Here is a 24,388-nt window from a genome sequence, read left to right as displayed (position 1 = left end):
ATTAGTCAGCACTTGGACCACTTAAGGCAAGTTTGTGAGGTCTTAAGGAAGGAGCAATTATATGCCAATCCTAAGAAATGCACCTTCCTAGTAGATCGCGTCATCTTCCTGGGCTTCATCGTATCAGCCCAAGGGGTTTCCGCAGACCCCGAGAAGGTGAGGGCCATTGTAGAGTGGCCTATCCCTCAGACTATCCGGGAGGTCCGCAACTTCCACGGATTAGCCACCTTTTATAGGAGATTTATACGAAATTTCAGTACTATCGTATCTCCTATCACTGACTGCCTGAAGAAGGGTGATTTTCACTGGACCCCGGCTGCCACTAGAGCTTTTGATGAGATTAAGCAGAAAATGGTGGAGGCCCCAGTGATGCGACTTCCTGATTTCTCCAAAGTCTTCGAAGTAACTTGCGATGCTTCGGGGGTCGGAATTGGAGGAGTCCTCTCCCAGGAAGGTCACCCTGTAGCTTACTTCAGTGAGAAATTGAATGATATTCGACAGCATTATTCCACTTATGACAAAGAGTTCTACGCCGTGATCCAATCACTTCGTTATTGGCGACATTACTTGCTCCCGCAAGAATTCGTCATTTTCTCGGATCACGAAGCTCTGCGTTATATCAACTCCCAAAAGAAATTGAATGCACGCCACGGTCGATGGGTTGAATTCCTTCAGGAGTACACGTACACCCTTAGGCATAAGGCGGGAGTTGAAAATAAAGCTGCCGATGCTCTCAGTCGTCGTATGATGACCACCACTGAGATGAGAGCAGAAGTCGTGGGATTTGATCTAATAAAGAGGGATTATTTGGAATGCCCTGACTTCAAGGAGACCTACACTCTCTTGTCCACTAGCAGCACGCGCTTTGTGGACGATTTCGTACTGGAGGATGGTTATCTTTTCAAAGCCCAGAGGCTTTGCATCCCGAGCACCTCCCTTAGGGAATTTTTGGTCTGGGAACTCCACGCCGGAGGCCTCGCTGGGCACTTCAGACGTGACAAGACTATCGAAGCCATGGAGTACCGTTTCTTTTGGCCCGGCCTTAAGAGAGATGTTGGTCGGCTGGTCAGTCGGTGTCACACCTGCCAACTGGCCAAGCAACGTAAGCAGAACACTGGTCTTTACACGCCCTTACCTGTCCCCAGTTGTCCTTGGCAGGACGTTAGTATGGACTTTATCTTAGGCCTGCCCAAGACACTCCGTAGGCATGATGCTATTTGTGTGGTAGTTGACCGGTTTTCCAAAATGGCACATTTCATTCCATGTTCTAAAACATATGATGCCTCTCACATTGCGAAGTTATACTTCAATGAGGTCGTCCGTCTACATGGTTTACCCAAAACCATTGTTTCGGATAGGGATGTGAAGTTCACTAGTTATTTTTGGAAAACCCTGTGGATGAAAATGGGTACCAAACTTCACTTTTCCACTGCCTTTCATCCACAGACAGATGGTCAGACTGAGGTAGTCAATAGGAGTTTGGGTAATTTGTTGCGGTCCCTGGTTGGTGAACACATTAGAGATTGGGATTCCATTCTACCTACTACTGAGTTTGCTTATAATAATTCAATTAACCGAACCACGGGTTTAAGTCCTTCTGAAATTGTATACGGGTTCAAACCTAGACAGCCGTTAGATCTGATACCCATGACATCTCATTTGCATGGTATAGGATTTCTGAGTCTGCATCAGCATTTGCATCTCATTTGCATGAACTTCATAAAGACATTGCACAATAAATTGAAAAGAATAATCAGGAATACAAATTACATGCAGATTTAAAACGTCGATTTAAAACTTTTGAGGTTGGTGATTTTGTTATGGTACGGATTCGTCCGGAACGGTTCCCTCCAGGAACAGTTAAGAAATTGCATGCAAAGAGTGCTGAACATTTCAAAATACTTAAGAAAATTAATGACAATGCTTACATAGTAGATCTGCCCGCAGATTTCAATATAAATCCCTCTTTTAACATAGAAGACTTAGTGGCATATGAAGGTCCTGATTTTAACCCACAAAATTCATTATCAAAACAGCCTTGTGTGAACTCACCCTGTGAGATCCCAAACCTACATCCACTACTAAATATTCCCAAATGTCCTATAGCAGAGCAAGTGGAGGCAGTCTTAAGTGATGAGATCATATCCACAAGAGAAGGAGGACGAAGAAGATATTTGATCAGGTGGAAAGGGAAGCCCGAGTCAGAGGATACGTGGCTAGATCGCGAGGAGTTGCAGCAGATCGACCCAGATGCACTAGAGATCTACGAGAGCGCCAGAGATTCTTACTCGACGGAGTCGAGTTTTCTCCCACCCCGGGAGAATGATGGGGACATCAGATCATCATGGAAAGTTTACCAGCGACGTGGCCGCCGATCTACGGCCACGATCAAATCGTTATATTTTTTAGTCGATATATTTTATTTTCATGCTTTTTATTATTTGCTTAGGTGTGTTTATTTATTTCCCTTTGTACCCCTTTGTATGGGAGTGGTCATGTGTAAGCCTAAGGGCATTTGTGTCATGTCATTTAGAGTCTTGTTGTATGAGGCTATTTAAAGCCCCTTTGTTTTATTTTCAAGGCAATGAATTATTGATTATGAAAATTACTTCTTGCATGAGCATTGAGAGCTTGAGAGTTCTGATGGAGAGAGCTTCCTAGGAGAGGAAGAAGTTTGACGCAATACCCACCAACCTAGATAAGTCGGGTTCGTGGTTTCTTTCGTTTATCTCAATCTCGTCTCTTTTCATTGTTTCTACCTTACTTCATTCCCCATCATCATCTAGCCGCCGGAATCTAGTTTCACACGAAAATCTCCTCCGTGCCCCATCCCACACCTACGGCCAAACCCCCACCCGAACCCCCATACCGCCGGCCTTAGCATCCTTGCCGCCAACCACCTCCCTTCCTTCCCTCTTTGATTTGTTTCATACTTTGGATTTAATATATTTTGGAATATATTTGAATTCAAATTTAACATATTTGAATTTCAAAATATTTCCTAATATACTAATCCTATTTTAGGAAAGTCCATTAATGAGCCCCTATTTTTAAATTTTCATTAAGAGAGGATTAAATCAAAACTTTCCAATCTTAATAATTTAAATTAGGATCTTATTAATTCTCCCTAAATTACCTCCACTGGACCATCATTGCCGCCGGCCCCCTTACAGGTGGAATTAGGAATTCTTTCCTAAAGCTCATCCCCTCTCTTTGGAAAGATTTCTCCTCCCTCATCAGCCGAAAATCCCAAAATTCAAACTTTTAAATTATTTCCTAAAGCTGAGAAGAGGAATATGGAAATAAACCCAATTTCTTATCAACCTCCCGCCGCTCCTCTTCACTGAATTTCTCAAGAAATCTATCCAGATTTATTTGTTCTCATTGGAGAAATTTGGGATTGCACTCTGCTGTTGACCGGTCCTTCCCCTAGCCCTCACCTTGGGTTATCCCCATCTCTCCCTAGTTATTACCGTAAGTGGAATTGTTGCCTAGCTTTCCTCCCTCCTATTTTCCAACTCTTAGTCCCAAATCAAAATCTGAAATTTCTTTCAGATTTTGGGTTCCAAATCCGAAACTATTCTCAGAAATTTTCTTTGGAGAAGAAACTTGAAGCTTGTGCCCTCTCCCCTTGTAAGAGAAACTTCTTTCTCTTTGCTATCATTTGAGAGGTGTACCAAAGATCAAGGAGGATCTACCTTCAACCATCCATGAATGGCGGATCCGGAGACTGAGTATTGTATCACGTGGGACGACGACGGCTACACCGACATCTTCCGTTCTACTTTCTTCGACGTGAATCCGGAGATCGATCACACAATCGAAGAATACGTGGATCGCATTTTGTTCCAATTGACAGAAGCCATTGACGAGCATTTCGAAGGTCTTGAGTGGAGGATTTCAAAGTCTTCTTAACAAAGGGTTTTCCTTTTAACTTGTATTCAATTTCTTCTAAATCTAAATTCTCAATTGGTTGATTGTAATCACGAAAGCTCCTTCAATTGCTCTTGCCAAGCTTAGTCATTTGTAGGAATTGAGTTTAATCTTCTATGCATCCTACGTCTCATTGTTAGATTAGGGATTTAATTTGATGCCTACTGTTTGCGTTGTGTGATTTTCTTATTTATTTTGAAAGTTTCAAAGTTCGGAGCATGCAATCTCACTTAAGCAAATCATTTCCTTATTTGTTTTGAATCTTCATTGAGAATTGCTAAGTAATTATTTTCTGGATTTATTCTAATATAAGAGTTGTGCAATGCCTAAATGACTACATAATCATCGCATCTAGCTAGTCCTGCATCAACTGGTATCAGAGCATGGTATGCTCTTGCATGTCTTAGGATTCCTGGTAGTTTTCCTTTTATGTTTTCATTTTGCATTATTTTTCATTTAGAAAAGCTTTTATTTTATCCCTAGAGTGCTACTAAAGCATTGTATGTCATTTTGTGAGCATAAAACATCTTAAGTTCATCCTACACCCTTGTTTAGTGTGTTGTCCAGAAGATTCCTGCAGTTTTACAAACTTCAGGATCACTAGTTAAGTGTGTTTTTTCTGTACCTGAAATTCCTGCACCATATAGGAACATTTTAGAGTGTCTTTCCTTTCCCTAGTTTTCTGTCCACTTCCTAGGAAACCCTCTAAGTACCCCATTGTGTTTAGGAATGGACCCGGAACAACTAGGAAGGACCCTAGACCTTTTGGTAGGTCAAATGAACACTATTAGTCAGCAACTCAAGGAAAACCAGTCGGATCTAGCTGAGCTTCGTAGGAACACCACCGAGAGATTTGATACACTTGAGCGAGCTATAGACCACCCTACTCCCTACACCCCATCTAGACCTCGTTCTATGTATGGGGATGAAGCCTACCCGGATGAGAGGCCACACCGGGCCAATCATCGAGCTACTTACCATGGACATGATCCACGTCATGATCCTGATTTGGATGAGAGGCATCACCATGCCAATCATCGTGCTACCTAAGTCTTTGTGCTTCTCTTTCTTCATCATTAAGGTTGTAGGTTCCAAGTTTGAGTCTTTCTATAGATGTAATATCCATCTCAATTAGCCTTGGCCTTACAATGGATACGTGCTCTCTCAATCCTATTAATTGCCCTAGACATCTTATCTCTGAGGTAAGACCATAAATCTTAGTACTTTGCTTTTGCTTCATGAAGGTTGTAGGTTCCACATTGTCCTTTGTTGAATGTAATCCCCATCTCAATTAGCCATGACCTTGCAATGGATATGTGCCCCATACTTAATTGGCCAACAGAGTCATCAAGCCTTCCAAACTAAATATAAATAAATTAGGCCAACTGCTCAAAAGTGCATGAAAATCAGGAATATTTCTCTGAATTATTGTGGGCATTGCACTTGACAGTGGTCATTGCAGTCCACTTCGTCATTCATTTTTTTTTTAATTATTCTTTCAGAAAAGGAAGAGTCATAATTTTCAATGGGAAAGATGGCATTGGTTTTTGCCTAATCTTCAAAGTTTTATCAGTTCTATATGTAGAATCTTTGGTCTGTTTCAGAGCTTTTTTGTGAAAATCAAATGCATGAAACTCGAGAAGGTTGCCAACGTGAGGATCTTGTCGGCACCCAAAAATTTTTGCTATTTGTCTTTTTTTTTTTGTGAGTTATCCATGGCATTCTAAAAGAGGCAAAAACCACTTAAGCGTGCAAATCCAGTCTTAAAATTTTTTATTTGTGTGGACGATAAAAAATTATTTGTCCAGCTTAAGAGGTGCCCTTAGGGCTGAAAAAAAATGATGTTATTGGGTATTTATTTCTATCTTGTTTGTGTAAATTATGCTCTTTATCCATAGGCATACGTAAAGAAAATAATACTTATCGTTTGTTAAATTGCATCACTATATATTTTGTTGGGTAGTGATTGATGATAATTTTTATTTAAATGGAAACATTTGATTAAATTATGATAGAATCTGATTATATGTAAAACTTTTTAACATTTCATCATGTCTTGAAATTATTTAATGTACTGCACCTACGAATATCTCCTTAGGTTAGTGATTGACCTCTTCCCAAAACAAGTAGAATTCTTAGTTATATATCATGTGCCTTCTTTTATTAAGCTAAAAATTAAGACTTTTTTAGATGTACTTTTCATAATTATTTTTCCTCTATACTAAATTCTAAAATAATGGCCATTGGGATTGTTTTTCTTTTCTGAACAAGTATGGATATACTAAGTTATTCTTAAACTAATAGTCTCCTACCCTCTTTATTTTAGTGACTTAAATGGATATAAGTTAACCAGTATTTAATGTTAAAGTAATACTTTCTCATGAAATAATTAGTGTATACTGCTAAAGTATTACTTTATCTTGTCATAAATTTCAGTATGTCCCCCTAATGGCTCTATTAGCTGACTTATTAGGGCCTGCATTTATAAGATTAGCCAAACAATCAGGAAGTCACTGAATTAGTTAAATGTGATTTTAAGGTGCCTTTATTTTGTTTATGAAGTCCATCATTGAGGAGAGTTTAATTTAAACTCATCTGTATTAAATTATCTTGGTTAGCACAAGCTACAGTGATTTAAAAGTACCTTTATTATTATAATTAAGATTATGATTAATGAAACTCAAATAGGTGTTATTGCATTAAATTATCTATGTTACCACATTGCAAAAATCTTGTCATGTGGCATATTTAAGGTTCATGCACACAACTCCAGTTTAAATAGAATGGATGCAGAAAGGGTACCGGTTCTTTCAGGAGTATTTTAGCTTTGAGTCTACAATTTTGGCGACGGTCCTAAACAAACATAAAACATGATAAATCTTAATCAGTTGAGATGCTTTAGCCCAATACCACAATTGGGACCAGGATGATGGGTTCACACTAAATTTTTATGGCATTTTGAGATTTCTTTTAAAAACTATCTCCATAACTTATTTCATTTACTATGATTATCAACATGGACATCATTTTAAACTGTCTTGTTTAATTTTTTTTTCTCTTACAATATTGTATTTTGCTGGACACACTTTAGTTAGACTCTCTATTTATTTTTTATGTAGATTTCATTCAGGAGGGAACGAATTCTGAGAGGGCTGCCAGAAATTTCAAAAAGAATAAGTCTATTAGAATCCCACGTGTCTATTGGGTATGGAGACTACAGGGGATATAATGTTAATATTTGATCCTTTTTTGTGTCTACTAGGAGATATTGGACAGCATCAGCTTACGGTTGGTTATAGATTGCATTTATTTAGGCTAATAAGATTCCTTCCAGGATCTAACTACAAGTCAGGTTTTGACGATGGAATTTTGCAGAGGTTCCAAGGTAATGCTATTTTCACATGGCTAGTGTCGTGCTCACATTCCTTTCCCTTCTGCAATTTTCATAAAATGTCCTGTTATCTTTTCCCAATAAACTTGGGTTTTGAAGGGAACCTTCATCTGAAGTGATGTGGTACAAATAATTTACAATGAATGCAGATCGAAATGAATCAAATGATTGATGTGGTAATATGTAGACTGGATTTTTATGTTTTTTTAATATAATATAAATGGTTGACAAGTATTCATAGACTAATTGAGAATCAACTAGAGCTTTTTTTTTAAGTCCTCCATGATAATGATCTTATGGTTTCAAATTGTGGTATTCAACTTCTGCACACATCATCATCATCTTCATCTACATTAACTTTATCCTAATTATTTGGGGCTAGGTTTATGACATTATTCTTATACTTTAATTTTGTTCTTTCTTGTTGACCTCAAGAACTTATCTGGATTCAACCCAAACGTATAAGGTGTAATTGATTAATGACGAACAGAACGTCATGCGAACACTTCTTGAAATGCATCAACCAAAATTTGAAGTCATCCCAACCACACCTGTTCATGAATATCATTACGCCGGTGCATTTGGGACATCAGAAGCAACTAAGAGAAACATCCATATTGCTTGGCTTGTTACATGAAAAAAAAATTGCCTACATGCGAGGTGATAACATAATATTGATGTATGCGAGCGATGAGGAATCAGACCAGGAGTTGATACATATTAATTTAATTCTTATTATTAGTAGTATTATTAATCCTAAAAAAATCTCCTTTGCCCTCTCCCATACCAATAGCTATGCCTCGCCAACTCTCCAATTCTTGGCACACCGCCTGCACCCATGCCTCATCTCCTCTTAAATTCTTGCATAATTCCACTATCTCCCTCGTTTTCTCTCTCCATACCTCGTCTCCTCTCAAATTCTTACATGATCCCGCTATCTCCCATGTTCCTTCTCATTCTCTCACCCCATCGCTCCCATTGGTGCCAACCCAAATTCCCAAAAACCCCCAGTGTCAAAGAAGCAAGGAAGTTGTGGTGGGGGAGAAAATGAGCTTTCAGTAGAGGCATTGACGAGACCAATATCATAGTGAGGAGAAAAGAAGCTTGTGAAAGAGTGGATTTAGCCCTCTCAACCTCGTCGCGAGTTATCTTTGCTAACTTCATCAGAGCTCATCTTCACTCCCTCTCTCCTTTCTCTCCATTTCTCACTTTCCATCTCTCTCCTCTCTCCTCTCTCCTCTCTCCTCTCTCTTCTCTCTTCTCTCTTCTCTCTTCTCTCTCTTTTCTCTTTCTCTCTCCTCAATCACTTACTCTCTTTATCTTTGTCACCTTTCTCTCTCAAAAAAGAGAAAAAAAAAGAGGAAAAGTGCAACAGGAAGAAATATGAGAAAAAATTTGTTTATTTGCCTCTCATTTCATCTCGCACTCGCTATTATCACATCGACATCATTTCACACACAATGTAGAAAGCAAAGCAACCTTACAGTTATGTATAAGTACTCTTATACATCTTTTTTGACACAGCGGGAAATCATGTACTTCATGGGTACTTCCCATGTTGATGGCCTATATGAAAGTAAATGATATATCCAAGAAGAGGGGGGTGCGGGTGGGGGGATTTGGTGTGTCACTTTTAAAGAAAAACACTAGTTTCTCCTCTTATACAAAATATTGAAAATAAGATTATTTTTCTTAGGAATAATTATATATAAAAAGAATCTTTAAAAAAGAAGCACCAAAATGATAGAGCAAAGATAATAATAATAAATTTTTTAAGAAAATGAAAGGAAAACAAACTATCTCAAGTTTTTTTTATTTTTAATATGGATTTTAACATTGATATCACTTCTCAGCCTATAATAATAATATCAAAGAAACAAAAATAAAAGTAAGAATAGGCAAATCAATTTTTAATGGTTTGGCCAATTTAGCATATGCCCACTCCCCAAGTTCTCTCCTTGGGATTTCCACCAATGCTCTCTCCCCAATCAAGGTTGAGAAGTCACTCTCCTTCACTAAATAACGGAAAAATCCTTACATTGCTTTTCCTCTCAAAAAGCCTTTAAACCAACCATTAAAAAAGTGGACGAGGCGTCCGCATTGAGTCGCGCCTCAAGTCGAGGCGGAAGTCATGAATATCAGGGCTTACGCCTCGAACCATCCAGCGAAGCCTACGATTTTTTCGCACAAGTCGTACGCATTAGAGCATAACGCCTCGAGGCAGTATGAGGCACCGCCTCGAAATTTTTTCTTCGGTATATATGTAAATACGACGCAACCGATTCGTGTTTGTGTATTCGAGTATAGGATTAGGGCTTCCTCTGAGAATTGAAATTCGAACTAGAGGCGAAACCGTGAGGGAAAGAGACGAAGCCGTGAGTGCAAGAGATGAAGTCAGAAGGAGGCGACGCGGGAAACGAATCCAAAAGCAATAATGGTTTCGAAAGCAGGAAACGAAGTCGAAGTTGTGAGTGCAGGAAACGTTCAGGCCTCGGTTAGGTCAGAAGAGCAAGTGAGCGGTGTTGTGGCCTTGACTTTGAGGTGCAGTAATGAAAGCTTGAATAACTCCTGATTCGGCTTTCTTTCATTCGTCTGCTCAGTACATGCTCGGTACCGAGCAGTACAAGGTCAGTTCCGCTCAGTACTAGCATGACTACTCAGTACATGCTCGGTATTGCTAGGTACATACTCGGTACTGAGCCAGCACCGCTCGGTGCCGAGCAAGTATATGCTCGGTATTGAGCGGTACATGCTCGGTACGGAGCGGTACATGCTCGGTACGGAGTAGTATATGCTCGGTACTGAGCGGTACATGCTCGGCACTGAGCGGTACATGCTCGGTACCGAGCATATACTGCTCGGTACTGAGCATATACAACAAGCAGAATTTCAAAATTATTCTTATAATAAAATTTCGAACCTGCCAGGGGGCAGCGCCCCCTTGGACCCCCGGCAGACTGGTACAATGCAAAGTGATGATGAGCCTGCATTGGGTCTTGATCCTAAAAGGATGTTTTATTTTTAAGTGAGTTTATTTTAAATCTTCTTTTCCAGTAATATACTAATGTTATCTTAGAACAAATCATCAAATTCACAATTGACATAATATTTTGTTATTTTTTGACATTTTTCATAATTTTAAATTGCTTTATTTTTATAATTTTTTAGGCTTACGCCTCGCTTAGCCAAAACGCCTCGATTCCCGATTTTGCCTTTTAAAATGTTGCTTTAAACCATAGCCTTCTCGGCTAGATCCACGAGGTACATTAGACCTCCTTGAGATCTTCATAGCCTTTACAATAAGACCCTTTAAAGCTCTCCTCCAAGAGCATTGGCTATAAGAACCAAGTGAATATCTCACTCAAATTCAAGAATTGTCTCAAGTGAATTTCTCACGCTTCTCAAATCTCTCATCTCTCACTCCTCTCCTAAGCCTTTTATAAATCTTTGAAAGATCACTCTCAAAGCTCTTAGAAACTTTCAACATCTTTGAAAACTCTTAAGAACTCTTTTGGATTACTTAGACATTAAGTATTTGTAGCGTGACTTCAAAAGAAATCCTAAGAAGGCTGATTATTAGATATGTTGGTCTGAACATATAGTTTGATAAGGGGATCATACTGTCCGATTAGTTAAACCAGCCTGAAACCTTAAAAATTATTCTTTATTTCATCAAACTATACGATTTATATATGCAACACGATTTGTTCATTTTCTATTGAATTAGTCTATGTGATTAAAGATCGAACCAACATGCTCTTTGTTTGTTCAGCCTATGCGATCTAGATCCTGTAATACAAAATTTTGTTGACCTAATTGTTAATTACTGTTTGGGATTCTTGGGTATTGAGTAAGTGAATATCATTGATAATTGTACAGTACAATGTAAAATATATAATATGAAATTTTCTAATTTTTTAACCTATTTTACTCTCATGTGTTTGCTTTGTTTTTTAGCAAATCATACTGATGCGGACATCTGACGATGGACAATATTCAAAGGAAGAGTCGAAGATCGATGACCGAGATCACTTTGTTTTATTTTAATTTATTAAGTGCTATGATGCACCGACACTTCTCCTCAAAGAGGTGTGCAGTGTCCGACACCGTGTTCGACACAACTCTCCCGACACGTGTCGGGCACACCGAAAACGTGTCCGATTAATAAATATTAATTATAAATTGGACACGCGTGTCCGACACACGTATCTTAAATATTTTATGAATTTTTTTAAATATACTTTCTTTTATTTGACGGGATTTAAAATAAATTTCTTATTTCCTATCCACAACACCAAATCAACGTCCGCACTTAATACCCAATCATCGAATATTCTCATTTTCATTTCTTTTTGGCAGTGAAGGTATTTTCATCTCCTCTCTCGGTGACTAATAAACGGCATCGATGCCTGACTCTCGACATCCTAATACTAATCATTTTAAGCACAAATTCTAGTTAAATGACTTATTATTTTTAAAATTATACTTATTTAATTTTTATACACTATTTCTTAAATATAAAAACTATAATAACGTGTCCAATCCGTGTTCGTGTCCTATATTTTCAATAACTGACGTGTCCCGTGTCCGTGTCGTGTCGTATCCGTGTCGCCTTGTCCGTGTCTGTGCATCATAGATTAAGTGTATTTTGATTTAATTTTGCAATTTCCCTTTTTACCCTCTTGTCTTATGTAAGCCCAAGGGGAAAAAGTGTCTTTTAATTTCTTTTGAGGTCTATATATAGAGGCCCCTTCTCTTGTATTAGGAATGATGGATTATTAATAAAATTTTATTTGCACTTGTGTTCTTTGGGAAGAACCTTGGGTGAGATTCCTATGGGAGGAATTCATAGCTTCCACCAGCCGCAGGATGTGTCTGGGTTCGTGGCCTGAAGTCCCTTAGTGAATGGCAACGTATCACCCAATAGTCTTCGGAAGAGTCCAAGGCTCGCGGTTTTATCTTTTATCTTTTGTTTTTGTTTTTGTTCATTCTTGTTGTTCCTAGTAGTCATCTTCATCCTCTCTCTACTTCCACCAAACCGGCCCTAGCTCCACCACCACTTACGGCCAAGCCTCAAGTAGCCGCCGGTTTTGAAGCCCATCCCACCCCAATGCTGCCGGCCCCAATTTCCTAGCCGCCGGCCAAGCCACCCCCTCCCCACTTCTCTTCTCCCTTGCATTTCCTAATTGGGTAATAGATTAATTTGGTTAGTTTTGAAATTCAAAAATCTGAATTTGATTTCGAAATCTTTCCTAAATTAATTCTTTTATTTTAGGTCTATTTTGAATTTTAAATTCAAGTGGACTTTAAAATAACTCTTTCCTAATTTCAAGACCCATTTTTAGAAGCTTTAATTACCCCCATTATTTCTTTCCTTATTTGGCTCCTTGTATTTTAGGAAAAAATTTGAATTCAAATTCAAAATAATTGGAATTTTAAATGCTTTCTATTTATGCCTAAGCCTTGAAGGAAATATCCCTCCATCACCCTAAATCTGAGATTAATTCTCAGATTTAGTCATTAATTACAATTCATTGTGTGGTCCACCTTCATTGAATGTGGACACAATTCCCCCCCTCTCTCTCATGGCCGGCCCACTCCTCATTAATTCCCCTTAATTTTTTCCTCAATCAATCAGCATTCAAGTCCCTAAATCATGCTTAATTGAAAATTCAAATTAGGATTGATTTAAACTATTCCTATTTGAAAATTATTGAGGCGGCAAGCAATCAAATCATTCCGTTGTTCCCTCCTTCCCTCATGCATCGGCCTGCTCCTACCTCCCCTCTCTCTAACCGCCCACCTCCCTCAAAATTAATTCTAGAGAAGGAGAAAACCGCAAGGGAACTCTCAATCCCTTACACCACTTCCTTTCCTCCAATTGATCACATAAGCTTGATATTTTTCTAAGCGGGATTGCTGCCCAGAAATCCTAAGAGTTGGAGAACTGCTGTCCAACAGATTTCTGCACCCCCATACCAGCTGGTCAGCCCCATAATTCGATCAAGTGCTGTTCAGACTCCTTTGGCTGCTGTTTTGTGTACCAAGCACCTGAAACATGATGTTTAGAAGATCCGGAGCGCGTAATTGCTGTCCAAGAAGACCTCCAAACTGCTGTCCATGCTCTCAGAGTTGCTTCCCAAAGGATTCTGCACCTTTTCTTTGCTGCCCCGCCAATTGGAAATGTCCCCGGCTGCTGTCCAAGGCCTGCAGTTTGCCAAAATGCTGTCCCCAGCCAGCTAGGAGGATTGTACTGCTGTCCATTCATTTTCAAAGCACCCAAACGACCACGTCGGAGCTCCGTACTTGTCTTACCTTGTCATCCTTGCATTTTCATTCTACATCACATACATTGATAAAATTATATGAAGACTCAAAAATGAAAAATAAATTATAATTTATATTCCTACGACAAACTTCTTTTATAGCACCATTTCTTAGTATTTACAAAACATGTTCTTTCTTTGTGTGCTTGGTAGACACAGAATACCTCCATATGCAGGGTTGATCGTGGGAGGCTGCCTAATTTACAATAAATCATGCTTGCAAAGAAACTCAAACAGAACAATCAAAATGATTTTCTAGAATATGCATGCAACATAAATGATAAAATGGACAATTACAAATTGCAAAATAAGAATAAAATGAAAATTATAAAAAATGAAGTGAGAAATAGGTGATAATAATTGAACATGAATAATGACAAACTTGAAAGCTTGCTTTTGAGCATAGAATTTCTTGCCTACACTATAACGAATGCTCCGACAAACTTCTTGATTGCACTTAAAGCATTGTAATCATTTCAAATTCACTAATACTTTTTTAAATTAAACTTGTCGTCATGTGCTCCAACGAATATGCTTAATGCTTGGATTTAATATTTGAGAATATTGCGTAAATTAAAAATAATATGAATATGAAATTTGTTGCCTTAGAAGTGTGCAATCATCTTGAAAAGCATTCAATAATTTCTTAAACTCACCAACGCTTTCTTTCAAAGTGAAGTTCAGCAGTAGCATGCTCTCAAACAGGCCACACTATTTATAGGGTAGGATCATAAGGCCCACATTTAAAGTTTGATCTTCCTCTTTGCATGGACGAGAGTCGATAAGATTTGAACCTCATGACAGATGTTTATAGATCAAATATAAAATCTATGAAGATATTTATTTTATGTTCATATTAGGCCTACAATATTTTTTTACGAAGAGTATTCATTACAAAATGCAAACTCTCTGGATCTCCACTTATATGGTACCTCATGAAGTTAATCCTTGAACATGATCATCTATGAACAAGCATGCAGATTTGACAAGATTCAAGTATCCTGATGATGGCAATATTGAAAATAATACAATCAGATGGGACTATATTTCTTAAAATTCCTCTATATTTCAAAGTTAATCATTTGGGGATTAAATCCTGATAAAATTTTTAAAACATATGATATTTACAAAATCCAAAATATTTGTGATGAAATTCACGTCATAGAACTTAAAGTAAAATCTATCCACTATCCATAACAATTTGACAAGGGTGTTAAATTTAAGATTAACATATTCTCACAAAGTGTTAATGTCATTGTTAAGTGTATCATTATGATCACTCTCAAAAGATCTCACTATAGTAAAGACGTGGCATGGTGTATTCTAACTAGGTGGTTTTGCTATTAAATGACACCACTAAATATTGGTTGAGATCACCACTCCCTTACTGGGTGATTTTGTTGAAAATGACATCATTAAATTGTGGTCATGGTCAAAACCAGAATGTTCTACAATGACTCCAAGTCCACTAAGTGATGAATCATGTCATACACTTGATAGGGTATAGGGCTTTCTATCAGCTCAATTTGACTTAACGTTGCTACCTTAAAAAAATTCTACCCCAATTCTACGAGATCCCCTTCGACAACACAACCCCTAGCTTTCGGCATGGATCTTTTAATGAAGTTGGGTTTAATACATCTGCAGCTCTGCTGACTAAATAAACCACGGATAATGACAACCTAGGAAGATGGATCCTTGGGATCTTGATAAGGTTTGCAATCATTTTTCCATCATCCGCTTTAGGATGGTGATGATAAATTACCTTCAACCTTAAGACCAATCTGTAATTACTGTACACTAAGTGTTTAGCATTTATCTAATGAATGGTCTTAATCAAAAGTTCTCTCTTCATTTGGAATGATAATCAATTGTAGGGGCTTGTGCCTATGTGAAACCTGGAAGTAAGTTTTAAGGTTCTGAAAAATGAGAGTTAAATCTTTAGGTAGTTGATAGGTCGATTCACCCTGAATTGGCCCAGGAGCCGGCCCAGCAGTCGGCTCATGTTTATAGGAGGCAGAAAAAGGGGGGGTTCGCCTCCTTTATTGTTGCCGCCTATTTGGAGCAATGGGGAGAGGGGGTTTTGAGAGGCTAGTTTTAGAGGGAAAATTTGAATGAGAGAGGTTTGAATTAGTATTTTTGGCTCTAGATTGCTTTGTCTAGAGATTTGGGAGAGAACGATCCTCCTCTCGAATTGAGGATCACTTGTATCTTGCTTCGCCTTTGTTTGGCTTTGATTCTCTTATTGCAATCCATCGTTTGGGGCTATTTTTCCACCTAGATTTTGCATTATTCTCGCCGTTTTCACCAATTAGTGATAGGTTTGCTTGCGAACTCAAGTATTTCTATCAAATTGGTATCAGAGCGTCATCTTGGGACCAACGACGGCTGAAAGTCTGAAATTTCAGCGATTTTTTCGCATCCGGAAGCTCTCTTGAGATTCTTGGGAAGAAAAATGGCCGGAAAGAAAGTCGAAGTGTTGGAAGGTGAAATCGGGCAATTAAAATCAGATTTGGAGGAAAAATTCTTTGATCAATAGTGTCTTATCTATAATCCAATTCGTCTTTTAAAAATGTTATACTAAACACCCAAACTCTTTCAGCTGAGCTAGGCTGTGAATTTTACTTTATATTAGAATCATATTGATGAATAATTATTAATATCTCACCTCCAAAATTATAAATTATATACTTAATCTTTGTTTTACTAATTCTAGTTTATCTATATTCTAAATATTTATTTACCATTATGCTAACTATTCACTTATTTCAGCAGATAAATCATTGATTAAAATTATGCCTTTTGTGAAAAGCATGCACCAATGCAACTAACTTTGAATTATTCTTTTTTAACTAATACAAAAATATATGAACTTAGTACTTATCTTGAATATAATTTTACTCTTACTGAGAACAACACTTTGGCCACTCCATAATGTTCTTTTTTAGAAATCTCTAATAGTTTCATCTTGCTTTTGACACGCATGTTTATTCCTTATCATAATGTGAGTTCATGGAGCGCCTAATCTTGACAATTTTGGGGGTTTTATAGCGATTTTAAGAGGCAGATTGATTAACCAAAATTTTCATGTGATTTAGGGTTTGTTTAGATATGGGGTTGATACTTGCTTGCATACATGTCCCTATAGTTACTTATCCATTTTTGTATATAGAGGATAACTCTCGATTTAGGAGTTCACTTAGGTTCAATTTTGAGCTTGAATTTGGTTAAGAAATGCACATGGTTGTAGTGATGGAGTTAAAACGATCAGAAATGATGACTTCTCAAGAACAACCCAGCCATCTCCTGGAATTTTACATTGCAAGATTGGTAGGGTTAATTCATAAGTGCAGAACAGTTGGTCCGAGAATTTTGTAAATAATGCATGGCCAAATTCATGTGAACAAAACCTTCTATTCCTAGAATATTTTATAAGACAAGCAGGCCAAAAAGGTGAATTCACAAGTATAGGCTTGTTGCTCTGATTCCCCATGGTTACTTTCAAAGCTGTTGTTCCATCCTTTTGGCTGTAATCTCTCTTCAGGGATACTTACCAGTGTTTAATGTTGTGAACTCAATGGTATTAGCACTTCTTGTTTTTCTTGTGTAAAGCATATATATATATACTCCAAAATCTCAAGGAGCTTTTAGATGAAATTTGGGTCTAAGATGATGGTCCAGGCTGGTTAAATCTTGTTAGGGAACCTATTGGCGTTTTAACTCCAGCCACACTGGGTAAAAGTAATTAGTCTTTGATAGATGAATTAGGCATTGAATTTCTAATCAAATTTTCTTACCAATAATTAAATGGCCCTTCCATTCATCTTCCTTTTTTTTTTAACTTATGCTTTGATTCTCATAATCTTCATTTTGCTTGTGTCCAACTGGGATCAGCTTTCTGAATATTTTATTTCCATTATTTACTGTTGAATTTTCTTTTCATACAAGCATATGTTATGTTCGCTTTTTTCTTTGTTGGTTATCAGCTTTACGAATATTTTGTTCCATCAGTTACTATGAAAATTTTCTTTTGTACTAGCATGCGGAATTCTATTAGCATTATTTCTTCTAACATGCATTCTGAAAATATTACAGGTTGATGACCTAGAATTTTTGAAGGATTCTGGTGTAAATACAGTGAAGGTTTGTTTCAGAACTAAGTTAGTGGTGATCACTTTTCTCATTATTAACCTGAAACATTAATAAGCAAGGGCTGGTTGTGAGCTATTTCACAGCTCAATGTTTGAATTCTAGATTTCTTCTATGAAGGAGACGGTTTATAATTTATTGGGCTATTCTCATCTTCTGCAAATAAAAATCTTGATGAAAATAAATCCTCCAGCTTCTGATGACAAAGATTGTTGACCTGGATGATTTGAAATGTTTTTATGTTTATTAATTGCATCTGTTCTTCTTTTCAGGACTTTAGTGGTCTCAGTTATGGATTACTGCAATGTGCTATTTCCCATGTTTGATTGGATTTCCTCAACCGTATTGCAGGTTGCCAAAGCATTAATTGAAGCCTTTGCTGAAATGATATTTGTTCACGGCTTTGTGCACGGAGATCCTCACCCAGGCAACATTTTAGTTTCTGTGGAAGGAAATAAGAGTTTCTCACTAGGTAACTCACTGATTTTAAGCCAAAAGTTAAATTTCCAGAAATCTTCATTAATTATGACATTACATTTTGATTTCCTTTAAAGTACAGTCCTATTAGATCATGGAATCTATAGAGAACTGGATGAACAATTCAGGTTGGACTACTGCAAATTATGGAAAGCTTTAATCCTTCTGGATTCTCAGAATATAATTAATGTTGGGAAAAGGTTTGGTGTTGGCAAATACTCAAAATACTTCCCTGTAATTTTCACTGGCAGAACTTTAGAAAGGTAAAAATGACTTTTTTCTTATTTTGACAAAATGTTCATCCTATTTTGATATGTTGAATTTTATTCTTTCCATGAAAATTGTGCTTGTTCTTTAAAAAAATTATTTTATTTATTTTATTTTATTTTGTTGAAGGAGATGGAATTACCTAACCATGCATGCTTAAATGGTATGTTTGTATTCACTTTGGTTCTCATATTAGTTGCACATGAATGGTGAAATGACAGCATAGAAGATATTATTTTTAGAAAATTAATATCTATATAATTAGTTAAATATGTTTATTTTGTTGTACACTAGCATATTATATCTATTTCTTTATTTATAATAGAGGGATACAGTGAAATCCTTTTCCCTCAATATGGTATTAGAGTAGGTTCCCTTTTAGCTGACCACCCCCTTCCATACCACCACGCACAAAAAAAGGAAAAAAAAAAAAAAAAATCTACCCAACCCCATGCCTTTTCATTTTTCCTTGCTCGTGACCTTATCCCAATGGCACCTTCCTATTATGTTGCTTCGTTGCGCTCAACTTTATCCTCCACCCCAGTCTCTATGTGCATTACAACGCTCGACCTCCGCTCTTCAATTCATCAGCCTAACGACAAGCTAGATTTGGTCATAAACCTTCCTTGCGATCCTTAATCCAACCTTGATCCTTGATTTCACAAGTTGTCTCTTCTCTCTTCTCGTGATATCCCTTGCGATCATTGCTACCCTCACGCTACAATGCTCATTGTGTCTGAACTCACTTTGTAATTGGCACTCCCAAACCTAATATAGCCCTTATACAATGGCAAATCACATTAAGTTGTGGTGCAGCATGTGGGGAGAACTTTGTGACCTCTTAAAAATTGCACCCTAGCTCTATCGAGCGAGTTTTGGTAGTTTCGGGCTAAATTTTAGAAAGACATTTTATTGAAGATAAGATACTACCCAGAGAATTTTCCCTATGCTTAGTTATTTCTCTTAGTGATGAGAGAGAACTTTCGATCATAACTAGTTGCAACAAATTGCCTAAGAATTGCAAATTTGTGATACACTTTGGTATCAAAAATAGCCAAGGAACCCTAATAAATTCAGCAAACAACAGATTTTTATTGATAACAAGAAAATAAAAACAAGCAAGATACAACAATCCTCTTTCGAGAGGAGGATCTTCTCTCCCAAACCCTAAGCATCATTAGAATCTCTCACAAAGCAGTAGACAACAAGACTCCAAATAAAATTTTGCATATAAAACATAACATAAACCTACTACTTATAGCAAACAATAAACAAAAATACTAAAACAGTTCTCAAATCAACCCCCAAATCTATTCTCTTTAATTAAGAAACATCTCCTAATTAACCCTCTCCAAATCATCCCCCAAATTTGTTCTCTTTGATTAGGAAATATTTTCTTAATTAATTACCTCCAAATCATCTCCCTTTCCTAATATATTTCCATCTTCCAATTTGAATTTCAATTAGAAAATATTTTCTAAATGATCCATTCCTAATTCCTCTTCTCACATAATGAAATGTTTTACTGGGTCCCACAACAAGAGCCAAAATCTGACCAGGTTCAACCTCCCCAAGGGCTATCAATGTATCAATACTTCCCCCCCCCCCCCTCCCTCCCAAACCCCCCCCCTCCTCCTTCCAAAAAAAAAAAAAGTATCTCCTTATCCTCAAAGTGGAATGAAGGGAATTACCGTTGAATAATCTGGTAGGACTCCCATGTGGCCTCATGCTTTGGTGGGTCCTTCCACCCAAACAACACTCTTTGCTTCCATAGTTCCATGTACTCCCTGTCGCACTTCCTTGACCTCCAATGGTTCCAATAACACATCTATGTCGTCCGTCTAGATCGGGGAAGTGAAGAAGATGAAATATGCTCTCATATCACCTGTCGTAATTGGGACGCATGAAATATCAGGTAGATGGCTGACGACGGTGATAGCTGTAGGCGATATGCCACGACCCCAATGCATTCCGCTACCTCGTATGGAACAAAGTATCGGGGTTATAACTTCTCATTCCATCTTCGTGCCAGGGTTTTTAGTATGTAGGGACGAAGCTTTAAGTAAACCATATCCCCTACCTCAAATTGAATGTCCCTCTCATGTGCATTTGCCTTCTTCTTTATAATTTTTTGAGCTATGAACAAATGCCCCTTCAGTTCCCCTATGATCCCGTCTCTGTCTTCCAAGTATTGTTCTATCGAAGCCACCAGTATGCCGCCTTGCCCATAATAAATCAAGTGAGGTAGATCTTATTTATATAACACCTTGAACGGTGTAGTATGCGTTGTCGAATGATAGGATGCGCTATACCTATATTTAGCCCAAGCCAACCATTTTACCAACAACTTGGGTGTATCTGATATGAAACACCGCAGATAAGTCTCCACACTATGATTGACCACCTCAGTCTGTCTATCCATCTGAGGATGATAAGCAGTACTTCTTTTCAGAACAATCCCTTGCATTTTAAACAATTCCGTCCAGAACTTGCTCAAAAAGATTTTGTGTTTATCTAATACAATCTATTCTGGGATCCCATGTAGTCTCACTACCTCCATGAAAATCATGTCTATTGTTACTATTTTATAGGGATGGCGAAGGGGAATGACATAAGCATACTTACTCAATCGATCTACTACCACCAGTATCGTAGTGTATCCTTCTAACTTTGGCAACCTTTCGATGAAGTTAATGGTCACCTCCTTCCATACCTTTTCTGGCAGAGCTGATGGCTGGAGGAGCCCTCCTGGAGACATGGCTAAATACTTGTGCCCTGGCAAATATCACGGCTTGTCACCACCTTCTCGACATCCTTCTGCATACTTTTCCAATACAACTCTGTAAAGAGCCAATGATATGTCTTTTTGTCCCTTGAATGCCCCCTAATGGCCATTCCATGATACTCCTGAAGAAAGCAGGGAATGTAAGAAGAGGCCTTGGGAAGCACGAATCTCCACTGATGAAGCAACTTATGTCCCACCACTGAATATCTTGGATGACTGTCTTTGTTTCCTTCCAGCTCCTCCCTAATTTTTCTAAACCTTGCATCATGTTCGCTCTCTGTTCTCAGTTCTTCCTAGTGAACAACCAAGGGCACAAATAATGTCATCATCTATGCTTCTCCCATGCATCTGGATAATCTATTTGTTGCTTTGTTTTCCACTCCGGGTCGATACTGAATCTCGAAGTCATAGCCCAATAACTTGGAAAGCCACCTTTAATGCTCCTCAGTGACCATCCGCTAATCCAACAAATACTTCAAGCTTCTCTGGTCAGTTATGACTATGAAATGTATTCCTAATAGATATGGCCGTCATTTATGAATGGTCAGCACAATCGCCATTAGCTCCCTCTCGTAGACTAACTTGAGCCTTGCTCAGGTCATCAACACCTGACTGAAATAGGCCACTGGCCTCTGGTTCTGTATGGGTTCCGCTCCTAATCCAAAACTTGAGGCATCCGTCTCCATTATAAAAGGCTAGTTGAAATCTAGAACAACTAATATGGGCACACTGGTCAAAGCTTTCTTCAACTCCTCAAAGGCCTGGATGGCTGCCTCTCCCCACTTGAAGTTGTCCTTCTTGAGTTGCTCCGGTAACGGCCATGCTACGGAACTTTATCATTTCACAAATTTTTGGCAGGAATATGTGAGTCCCAAGAACCCTCTTAGTTCCTTTAAGTTCTTGGGTATGGGCCATCTGAGCATGGCCTCAATCTTACTTTGGTTAGCTGCCACTCCCTCTTGAGATACCACATGCCCTAGATACTCCACTCTGGGTTGGGCGAAACAACACTTCTTCTAATTGACAAACAATGTGTGCTCTCTTAAGGTGGACAATACAACTCCCAAATGCTCCAAGACCTTTCAGATCTGCTATATACCAAATTATTGTTAAAAAAACACCAGCGAAAACCTTCGTTATAAGGCTGGAACACCCTGTTCATAGAGACTGGAAAGTGCTCGGGGCATTAGTGAGGCTAAAAGGCATTACCAAGAACTCATAGTGTCCCTTGTATGTTTGAAAGGCTATTTTGTGGGTGTCTCCTGTCTGCATTCTGATCTGGTGGTATTTGGATTTCAAATCGATCTTAGAAAATATCACAGATCCGAGCAACTCATCTAACAGCTCATCAATTACTGGTATGAGAAACTTATCTGGTACAGTTTTCTTATTCAGGGCATGATAGTCTACACAGAAGCTCTAACTCCCATTCTTTTGGGCTTGAGAATGGGCTCACACTAGGCTTGATGATTCCATCTTAAATCATCTCTTGAATTAGTCTCTTAATCTCATCCTTCTGGACCTAAGGGTAGCAGTAAAGTCGAGCACTAATGGGGGAGACTCCTTCAGAACAATAGAGTGCTCGTGCTCTCGAGGGGGTGGAAATCCCTGGGGAAGCTGGAATACATCCCTGTACTATTGGAGAAGTGGTTGAACCATGTCTAAAATGTCCTCTACATTCTTTGTCTCACCTCTCTCCAAACACTGGAGCTCTACAAAAAATCCCTCTCCTTCCCTGTGTAGTGCACAAACCAGGGTTTTCAAAGAAACTATGGCTTTGGATAAGCTGGGGCTTCCCCTTATTACCATTTTTCTCCCCTCCACCTGGATCTCCATAGCTAATGCCTTCCAGTTTACCTTGGTTTCCCCTAAGTTTTGTAGCCACTTCATTCCCAGAATCAAATTAGTGCTAAATTCCAAGGGAAGAAAATCCTCCTTGTTGTGAATCCTCGACAGCTCCACCACTAAACTCTAACATCCCCCTTTGCTCTTCTCTACCTTTCTTATGCCATCATCACTCTGAAACTTCTTGTGTATACTAGCTCTAGCCTTAGTGTGAAACCCCTTAAGTAAAATAAGCTAAACTCTTAAACATCAAGGCGCATTTTGGTGTAATGTTTAAAATCTTATTAAGAAACTCCACAGTTAAGCGTGCTCATCCCAGAGAAATTTTGGGATGGGTGAACTCCTGGGAAATTACACCAACGTGATAAAAAACGTGAGGCCCTTAGGCCAAAGCAGATAATATCTCGATGGTTAAGAGTTTGGACTATGACAAATTAGCATCAGAGCAGTCTGATTCTGGGTCGTGACAAGTTGGTATTAGAGCAATACACCAATCGAAAGATGAGAACTAAGTGTCATACAAGACAAGGTGTTGCGTATGGAGTCACCTCTTGAACCCTGTATGAGACAAAGTGATACGAGACGGGAGTCACTACTTGAACTTGTAGGGGTTACCTATAGAATCCTATCTACCTTGTGTATGATTCTGGAATAGGGATACTGACGAGGACTTCAGTTACTTAAGTGGGGATGATTGTGAAACACCTTAAGTAAAAGAAGCTAAATTCTTAAACATTGAGTTGCCTTTAGATGTAGTTGTTGGAATTTCATAAAGAACCTTTGATGTAGACACACAAGAAGAAACAGACACAATGGATAGAACTTAAAACAAACTTTATTAAAATAGAAACAGACAGCTAAGACTTGACAAACACAACAAGAAATATTAGAAGAAATAAAGGAAAAAAAAAAACGCTATCCTCAGACAACCGTCAGAGCAGGTTCCTCACATGCATCGAATAGTAGATTAAATAAAAGAAGTGCATAAGACTAGCAAACCGATGGTCCACCACTGCAAGACTGTCCCAAATGCTTCCAAATCAACCAAGACACGACACCCTAAAGTTGCTTCACTGTTGAGAAGAAGGATACAGATGGAGTGGCACTTGCGGAGAGACGAAGAGGTTAGAAGCCCGAGAAGAAAGGGTGGAAAGAGCCCGCAGGATTTCCGGAGGGGATGAGAAAAGAAGGGTGGAAAGAGCCCTCAGGATTTCC

At 38.3% G+C, this 24,388-nt stretch overlaps 1 protein-coding gene across 3 annotated transcripts in view; it reads left to right on the top strand.

Annotated features, from left to right (window-relative positions):
* Positions 1 to 24,388, top strand: part of LOC110095074 (uncharacterized aarF domain-containing protein kinase 1) — a 74,818-nt gene that overhangs the window by 32,293 nt on the left and 18,137 nt on the right. For all 3 annotated transcript variants that reach the window (XM_028694545.1, XM_020820450.2, XM_028694551.1), the window contains 5 exons: positions 7,053 to 7,138; positions 7,268 to 7,318; positions 17,746 to 17,793; positions 18,151 to 18,271; positions 18,359 to 18,539. In XM_028694545.1, the coding sequence (XP_028550378.1) occupies positions 7,053 to 7,138; positions 7,268 to 7,318; positions 17,746 to 17,793; positions 18,151 to 18,271; positions 18,359 to 18,539 (487 nt within the window). The remainder of the gene's footprint in view (positions 1 to 7,052; positions 7,139 to 7,267; positions 7,319 to 17,745; positions 17,794 to 18,150; positions 18,272 to 18,358; positions 18,540 to 24,388) is intronic.

Source organism: Dendrobium catenatum, unplaced genomic scaffold, assembly GCF_001605985.2.
Source record: "Dendrobium catenatum unplaced genomic scaffold, ASM160598v2 fragScaff_scaffold_54, whole genome shotgun sequence".
NCBI classification, from domain to species: domain Eukaryota; kingdom Viridiplantae; phylum Streptophyta; class Magnoliopsida; order Asparagales; family Orchidaceae; genus Dendrobium; species Dendrobium catenatum.
Note: the sequence above shows the minus strand (reverse complement) of the source record. Positions and strands in the feature narration are given on the sequence as shown.